The 9,542-nt window shown below is 42.8% G+C and overlaps 1 protein-coding gene across 1 annotated transcript in view; it reads right to left on the bottom strand.

The window, feature by feature from the left end:
• The window catches only part of LOC114608321 (kalirin-like), a 473,938-nt gene that overhangs the window by 420,917 nt on the left and 43,479 nt on the right, over positions 1 to 9,542 (bottom strand). The window contains exon 4 of the mRNA XM_028752277.1: positions 249 to 739. Coding sequence (XP_028608110.1) covers positions 249 to 739 — 491 coding nt within the window. The remainder of the gene's footprint in view (positions 1 to 248; positions 740 to 9,542) is intronic.

Here is a 9,542-nt window from a genome sequence, read left to right as displayed (position 1 = left end):
CTTCAGGCGGCGGCGCGCGGCGGGCTGGGGGCGCCTGCCGCCGGTTCCCCCATGGTCCCCTTCCCCGGGGCGCTGGCCGCCTGCTGTCTAGCCCGGGCCGGCCCGGGGTCCCCGCTGCCTGCGCGCCCGCGGTGCCCGGCAGCAGCAGCTGCCTCTCCTTGCCCGTCCGCCCGTCTCTATTGTTCAGCCCCGCTCGGCTCTCTCCTCTTTATTTTTCCTCCTCCCTCCCACCCTCCCTGGCTCCCTACCTCCTCCCTCCCTCGCTCTGCTCGCTCTGCTCGCTGCCTCCCTCCCGGCTCCCTGGCTGGCTCGCGAGCTCTCGGGCTCCCCCTCTGGCTCCCGCCGCCGCGGCTCCCGTGGCTCCTCCCGGACTCCGGCTCCCTCGGTCCCGGCCAACAATGACCCGGGCAGCGCCGAGCTGCAGGATCGCTCCCGCCGGCCCGGGGCTTTGCCACGGGCGCCCCGCGGCGCGACGCGCCCTTCCCGCCGCCCGCGCCGGCCCTCCCGGAGCCCAGGCCGAGCTATTGTTCGCGCCGCGCTAGGCCGGCTTCCTGAGCCCCGCAGGAAAAGCCCGGGCCGAGGAGGCGGCGGGGCGGAGGGCGGGGCCGCCGGGTGCTCTCCGGGCTCGCGGGGGACTCTGTGGCCGCCGCACGCTCCGCTGCGCTCCGGGTCCTGCCACCTCCCCGCCCCACCCTGCTCCCAGGTGCGCGCTGGGAACCCCGACCGGCCTGCACCCCTCCTGCAGCAAGCCCCCTTCAGTCCCCAAGTCCCCACTGGCCTGTCCCTAGAGGCTGGACTTCATCCCTCTCCTTCCTGACCTGCCCCTGGTCGCCCTGCCCTCTGAGGCCTCCCGGATCTTTCTCGCCCCATCCCTGCTTATGTCTCCCCTTTTCAGCTGTTCTTCTTTGCCCCCATTCAGCACCCTCTTCAACATCTCTTGAGCGGCTCAGAGAATTCTTGTCCCGTTTTATTCCTCTTGCGGATGCCTCCCTGCCTATCTCTCCCGTCCTGTCGCTCTTTTGTGTCTCTCATTTGTCTCTGTCCTGCCCTGATCCTTGGCCCGCATCTCAGGGCTCCACTTGGACAGCTGTCAAAACTCCCTAATCCCGGGGGGCCTTCTCTGTTCTGTCCTTCTCTCTCCAGTGAATGGAGAGATCCAGTTGGCCTGGATAAAGGGGGTGTTGCAGCGAGCTGAATTTCAATTAAAGTAGAAAGAAGGGCTGAGGAGAAACCGGATAACAACACACACACACCCGAAAAAAAGTGTAAAAGAAAAAAAAAAGAAAGCAGATATTGTATGGAGTAATTAATGTGATGATTGAATTGTGGCGATCGGTATGATTGGTTTTTAAGCAATAATTAATAATTAGTCGGTAGCATATTAGTGGCCATAAAACCGGATCTTCAGACCTGAGAACTTAATGTGATGTGTTGAGGGCTATTTGTTGCTGCCTCACCCAAGGCGTTGGAAAGAGGAGGCAGTATCTGACCTGATGTGTTAGAACGCACCTAATGGGAAAACCAGGTGCTTGATGGCCTCCTCTCCATTATTCCTGGTCTCTTGAATCTGTTTGTCTCTGGCAATCTAATTTGGTGCTGCCTCCCTCCTGGGGCCAAAGCATCTGGGGCTGCTCCAGATCCAAGGTAACCCTGGCAGCAAATGAGAGGAATCATGATTTTAAGTCAACACTTTCTTCTCTCACCTTTCTTTCACTTTTTCTGCCTCTTAAAAAAAAAACATTTAAACCCTTTTTTTTAAAGTAACTACACCCAAACTTCTGTACATCTATCAGACCTATATGCAAGCTTGAGACCCACCAGACACCAGTAGTGTCTAAGAGATTACAAGTCAACAGCCATAAGATTCGGCTCCGATTGACCGGCTTACAGCCAGATGCCCCTACCTGCTATACCTTCTCTGACCGTGAAAATACCGTTCATTTGTCTTTTCTGATTGTTCCTTTACTGTCATTCTGTACCTATACCCTGCCCACCTGCACATACCCATGACATCAAAGCTGCTGTCAATGCTTCCATTGCAGGGAAAGAACCAGAAGCTGACCAAGAGTCAGCTCACAAGAAATGTTATATGTTTAAAGGGAGGTTCCTATCAAATCTCAAAAGATAAAGCCTAAAATGAGAGAATATCCCCCATACAATGACATAAATTTTCTATTAGATTTCTATTTAAAAGGTTAAACATTCATAGCTATATGGAGATCAGAAAAGAAGATTTCAGAGCAAAAACTATTAGTACAAATAGAGACAGGCATTTCAATCCAACAGATAGACTTGATTGCTGATCCTGAAGGTGTTACTACCTTGTAAGGGGCTTCAAAATATATGAAGCAAAATTGATAGAACTTACGTTGGTTGGAATTTGTCAACTTGACACAAACTTAGACATACCTTGGAACCAGAATCTTAACTGACAAACTTACCCCGTAAGATTGACTTGTAGGCAAGTCTCTGGGGTATTGTACCAATTAATGTTTGATGTGGGTGTGGGTGAGCCCCCCACCCATGAGGACAGTGCCACCCCTGTGTGGATCATCTGGAATTGTATAAGAAAGAAGTTGAACAAGGCATGGGGAGCAAGCCAATAAGGGGAGTTCCCCTGCGGCCTCTGCTTCAGTTCCTGCCTTTATACCTTGCCCTGACTTGGCCAGGCAATGAGTGTGACTTGAGAGTCGGAACTTGAAATAAACCTTTTCCTCTTAAGTTGTTTTTCTTCGTGGTTTTTATCAGAGGAATAAGAACCCTAAGACTGGCCGGTAAGGAGAAGCAATTTCATAATTGTAGCCAGAGATTTAATATCTGTGTCTCTTAATAATTGAAAGAATGAGCAGACAGGTCATCTTAGAAGATTTAAACAGTGCCATCCACCCGATGTTGACATTTACAAACCATTTATAAAGCTCCCCTTACAAACAGCAGATGAACATGCCTTTCCCCAAGTAAACGGGTAGCATTTCAGAATAACCCAAATGTTAGCCATAAAACAAGACTCAATAAATTTAAAGGGATTAAAATAGTGCTAAGGCAAAAATGTTTCTTTTAGAAGATCACAAAATGCATGTTCTCCAGACACAACATGATTCAAAAATCAATAACAAAAAAAAATCTGAGAACTTTGGGGAAATATCTGGAAACCAAAATGCAAACATCTAAATAAGTCATATCAATTAAGAGCTCAAGGGAGAGGAGCTGGAAGTAGCGCAGCTGGAGTTCAGTTCCCAGCATCCACGCTGGGCGGCTCCCAACCAACCACCTGTAAGTTCAGCTCCAGGGGATCCAGCATCCTCTTCTGGACTCCACATACCACGTGCACACACATGCACATGTCTATACACAGACACATAATTCTCTTTAGAAAAAATTAACTAATGTGGAATAACACGGATTCACAACAGCTGCAGATGTGTGCGCTGGATCTGCAAAAGGATGAACAGTCAGGTATGGATGGAGAAGGAACTCAGAGGGTCCAGCTGCTCACAGCTGAATTAGTCTCTATTGACATAGTCAGGAAGTGAGGAAATCATTACCTTCCAGTTACATGCCCGAGAATGACCCCCCCAGGCTCTGATGAACACTTCCAATCCATGGTTCACAGACTGGTTAAACTGAAAGAGCCACAAAACTAAACCGGAAGTCAAGAACTTTGGAAAGGCCTGTTAAGGACAAGAGGGATGGAGATATAAAAGGAGAGGGTGAAAGTAACAAGAATAAGAATACATCACATACGTGTATGAAATGTCAAACAAAATCAAGAAACATGGAAGGGAATATTAGGAAGAAGGCTAAAGTGAATAAAAATGAAAACAACATAAAAGCAATCTTTGGGATGCAGCTGAAGCGACACTTTTTATAGCACTGAACGCTATTTAAAAGGAGAAGTTCTCACAATTGAAGCATACACGAAAATGTCAGTTGAAACCATTGATTAGTGCAATTAATACGCACTAATAATTATAAACGTCTACAAAGGGACAAATGGCATTAAAGCAGAACAGAAAACTTAAAATACTGGCGCAGAAGGCAATAAACTCAATACAGGCAAAAAGGAAAAAAGAATAATCTAAAACTTGGCTGACAAGATTTTTTAAAAAAGACAGAACATTGTCTAGCCAGAATGATAATGAAATAACAGAGAAAACGAATGCTAGCATTAGCATTAGTGAGAGAGGAGGCATCACTACAGGTTTGACAGATACAGAAAGCACAATGGAGAAATAACAAGTTTATTCTAATAAATCTAGCAGCTTACACGGAAAGAACAAAAGTGGTTCAAAGGTACAACTGTTAAAGTTCACCCAAGAAAAAATAGATACATAGCTACAGCCACTGAAGAAATTGTTTGTAGCTTTTAAATCTTTCCATAGAATCACTCACATTTACAGGGTTTTAGTGGTAAACTCTATGACACATTTAAGGAAGAAATAGTATGATTCCTTGTAAAAAATAAATCTGTTTTTCCTCTTCCCCGCCCCCGCTCCTAGAATGACGACTGAGATGAATTATTAATAAATGCCTAGACCGTAAGCTTTAGCTCATTCCCCAACTACCTTGTGATTTATTTAACCAATCCAAACTTTTCTGTTTTCCACATGGTTAGTTACTTCTCCTCAGCTTCATGCTCCTAACCCTGGGGTAAATCTCCTCTTGATTCTATTCCAAGTTTGGCTACCTGCTGGTTTGCGTCTGTCTACTCAGCATTTCTGGTGGAACCTCTCCCACCTTTAACTATTATCCAGAATCCTCTCTTTTCCTGCTAGTGTCCCACCTCTCCCCACCTCATATTTCCTGCCTCAGCTCATTGGCCATAGGCTCTTTTATTGACATGTGATGCTTATAAGGGATTCTGTCTACAATTTCTATAGGGACGCCTCCCAGGAGAGTGAACATAATGGAATATTTACTAACTATTTTTATGAACATGGCATTATCCTAATGATGGAACTAAATGAAGACCATTTAAAGATGTGGGATACCACAGACCACAATTGCTTATGAAGACAATGACTAATTATTAGTAAAATGTTCCAATAATGTATAAAAAGCACTAAGCATCATGACCAGACAGGGTTATTTCAAGGAAACAAGATTAGCTTTTAATTTGAAAATCTATCAGTGAAGCTTACCAAGTATTGAGAGTTGTGTTTTATCCCACAAAAGATACACTGAGCACCTAGGTGCTGTCACTCATGAATGTAAATTTATTTGTAAATAAGGTACAAATATTTTGTAGATATTAAATCTGTATCTTGTAGAACACGACTTGAATATGCTTTGCCCAGGAAGTGGCACTTTTAGGAGGTGTGGCCTTGTTGGAGTAGGTGTGACCTTGTTGGAAGAAGTGTGTCACTGTGGGGGTGGTCTTTGAGGCATTCCTTCTAGAAGGAATTGCCTCCTAGAAGACAGTTTGCTCCTGGCTTCCTTTGGATAAAGATGTAAAACTTCTCAGCTCATTCTGCACCATGCCAGTCTGGATGCTGCCATGCTTCCACTTTGATGATAATGAACTGAACCTCTGAACATGTAAGTCAGCTCCAGCTAAATGTTGTCCTTTATAAGAGTTGTCTTGGTCATGGCAACCCTAAGACAGTTATATACATATAAATATATCATATATAGTATATATTATTATACATAATATGATTTTAAAGTAAGCCATATGAGTATCTCAACAGATAGAGAAAAAGCTAAATGCATGACAAAGTCCAACATTCAGTTCTGATCAAAACTCTTAGCAAACTAAGAGTTAAAGCAGCTGCCACTGAATAAAAGGCATATACAAAAAGCTTGGTTAGCACCATAACATTTATTTAACAATGACAGATGAAATGAATTCCTCCTGACATCAAAACAAGGCAAAGATATACATTCTCATGCCTGCCCAACGTTATTCTTGATTTTCTAGACAGTCCACTAAGAAAAATAAAGACATTCAAATCAGAGATGAAGAGACAAAATTGCCTTTATTTAAAACATGGTTGCTGCTTAGAAAAATTCCATGAAATCTGTCAGAAAACTTCTAGCACTAGTAATAAGTTTAGCATTTGTATTGCTTGTATTTCTATATACTGAAAAAGAAAAAATAAGATGACATTTTTCATCTTTTTAAGATGTATATATTTTTATTTGATATGTATGAATGTTTTGCCTACACATTTGTATTGCACCATGTGCATGCAGTGCCCACTGAGGCCAGAAGAGGGTATCAGATTCTCTGGAACTCAATTGCAAGCAGTATGAACTGCAGTGTGGGTGTTGGGAACAGAATCAGATTAAGTCCTCTGCAAGAGCATCCAGTGTCTTAACCACTGAGCCATCTCTCCAGTCCTGGGGCGGGGTGGGGGGAGGGGGGATTGCAAACATCACTATACTGGTATGAACCATGTGAAATATGAATACTTAATTTGGTTTTAAATTTTTTTATTTGTGTGTGTGTGTGTGTGTGTGTGACATGCATACACACATGTCCCAGGTTGCATGTGTAAAGTTCAGGGGACAGCTATCAGGAGTCAGTTCTCTCCTGCCACCTTGTGGGATCTAAAATTCAGGTCATTGGGGCTGTGTACAAACTTCCCTCCATGCTGAGCCATCTCAGAAGCTTTTAATCTGATTTTTTAAATATGCAAGATCCATACACTATAAAGTACAATATATTGCTAAAAGGAATTGAAGAAGACATAATCGAAGAGAGAAAATATATTGTGATATGGATCAGAAGATTCAAAGTTGAAGACATCAATTGTGACCAAATTGATTTAATACAATCCCAGTCAAATCTCAGTAGGCATTTTTAAAATAAGAAATTGAAAATACAAAGAACCTAAAAACACTTCTAAACAGATTGTGGGAAAAGAAGAGGAGGAAGAGAAGGAAGAAAAGGAGGAGGAGAAGAAGGGGAAAAAGAAGAATGAGGAGGAGGAAGAGGAAGAAAAAGAACGAGGAGGAGGAGGAAGAAGAAGAATGAAGAGGAGGAAGAGGAGGAGGAGGAGGAGGAGGAGGAGGAGGAGGAGGAGGAGGAGGAAGAGGAGAGGCTAGAAAATTTAATTTAAACTACCAGAGTTTAAAGTTACAAAGTAGGCAATGTGACATAAACATAAAGATGAACAAATGGATGAATGAAATAGCATGAAAACCAAAATCATCACCAATTGATTTTCAACATCAAACAAAGGGAAATCAATGAGAAGACGACATTGTTTTGTCTAACCAGCTAATACAAAGCCTAAAGTTTGGTGCCCAGAGCCACTCATCACTACGCTTGGTGAGACAATCTTGAAGCACAAGGTCTCAGGAAGTGGAGGCAAGAAGATCAGAAGTTCAAGGCCAGCATGGACTGCATGATAGTCTGCATCAGAGAGGGAGGGGAGAGAGAAGGAGAAGGAGAGAGACTGTTTACCGTGTTCCAACAACTGAAAATCCATATTAATTTTCTGTGACTAGTGTGTCAAGTTTCTAAAATCTTGATGGGAGTTAATGTACATCTTATCTGAGCACCAAGAAATCAAAATAAATGATGTTATCCTCTTGGAGTTCTACAGTCAATTCAGAGCAAGCCTTGCTGGGTTAGAAACTAGGGAGCTAGCACGAATCTGTTCTTTCCGGAAGATCTTCTTCCCAGGAGAATCTATTTCTCTGTGTTTTCCTTCCATTTGGGGCATTACTCTCCTCTCCCCACCTTCTACCCCCATCTTCATTTTCTAAACCAGCAGCAATGGACAAGCGGTCCTTCTCATATTGTCATCTTTCTTATTCTTCCTCTGGTGCCCCTATTACAGTGTGTGTGTGTGTGTGTGTGTGTGTGTGTGTGTGTGTGTGTGTGTTGTATGTCTCTGTGTGTATGTCTCTGTGTGTTTGTGTTTATGACTGTGTGTGTGCTGTGTGTGTGTTGTGCGTATGTCTCTGTGTGTATGTCTGTATGTCTGTGTGTGTGTGTTTTGTATGTGTGTGTTGTGTGTATGTCTGTGTGTGTTGTGTGTATGTCTGTATGTCTCTGTGTGTAAGTCTCTGTCTCTCTCTCTGTGTGTCTGTGTGTCTGTGTTGGTATGTGTATAGTTTTTGGCTATACTAGAGATTGAGCCCAAGGCCTTATGCATGGTAAGCAGCACTGAGCTAGGTCTCCAACCTCTCCTTCTCCATATGATTACACTGGGCCAAACGAAGATAAGACCCAGGATAATCCCCTATCTTACTTAGGATGCGCTGATTAACAACCCCCATTCATCTACACTCTACAGCTTTAATTTCTGGTTGCTATGTAACCTAATGTATTCAGTGTTTCTAAGGCATAAGCCATCTGTGAAAAGGAAGAAATCCTACCTATGAACATGCCCCAAAGTCAAAATATATGAACTTAGATCCATACCTTATACCATCCAAAAATTAAAATAGATTGTCAACTTAAATGTAAAATCCTAGCACTTTAAGGTTTGTAGACATTAGAGAAAATCTTGGGACTCTGAATGGGCAGAGTTTTTTTTTTTCCACCATAACACCAAAGCACAATCTCTAAACTATAAATGACAAGTTTGTCTTTATCAAGATTCAAAAGGTCTCTTTGAGAGGCATTGTTGATAGAAAAAAATGGCATAAAGTAGGAGAAAATATCTAAAAATCTCAATTTCACAATCTGAAGAAGAATTGTGTCCAGAACGCACAAACTCTGAAACCTTTATAAGATGGGGGAAAATTCAATTTGCAAAAAAAAAGAAGACAAAATATTTGAGTAGATACTTAATTGTACAGCAGATGTACAGATAAAAATAGAAGTACATGAGAAAATGTACATCATTAGTGATTAGGGAGGTGCACATTTAAATCATAACAAGATATGATCACTCACTACAGTGTAAACAATTACAAAGACGGCCTGTAATGTGTTGGTGAGGATGTGGACAAGCATGTGAAACAGCTCTCCTACACTCAATAGTGAAATAGTATGATTTCAGACAAAAGTTTAGCCATTCCCTAAATGGTTAACCATACACTTACCATGTGACTCATCATTCCACTCCTGATGTTTACCCAAGAGAAATAAAATACCCACGCAAAGACTTGTACACAAATGTTCACAGTGTTCATTTGTAATAGCCCAAACCAGGAATTGATCCAAAAACCCATCAACAAGTGATTGAATAAAACAAATTATGATATATCCATATAATATAAGGCTAATCAGTATTTGGATAAGTCTCAAAATAATTAGTTGAGTGACATCTCAGACTGAGCAAAGCAACCTTCACTGACAGAAGTATGTGAGTGACTGTCTGGAGAACACCATGTGGGGGCCCAGGGGAGGAGAGGTTACAGGCTGGGATTACAGCTAGGAATAAAGACATTTTGGAGGTGATGGGTACCACCTTGACTGTGGTGTTATATGCAGACATCAAACCGGATCCAATTGTATGCTTTATGTGCATATAATTTGCCAAATGTCAACTGTACCTCAATAGAGATACTTTTAAAAATGTTTTAAGAGAGAGAGAGAGAGAGAGAGAGAGAGAGAGAGAGAGAGAGAGAGGAAGAAGAAG

This window comes from Grammomys surdaster, unplaced genomic scaffold (genome assembly GCF_004785775.1).
Source record: "Grammomys surdaster isolate TR1022 unplaced genomic scaffold, NIH_TR_1.0 125889, whole genome shotgun sequence".
NCBI lineage: Eukaryota > Metazoa > Chordata > Mammalia > Rodentia > Muridae > Grammomys > Grammomys surdaster.
The sequence above is the reverse complement of the archived record's forward strand: the minus strand, read 5'-3'. Positions and strand labels throughout refer to the sequence as shown.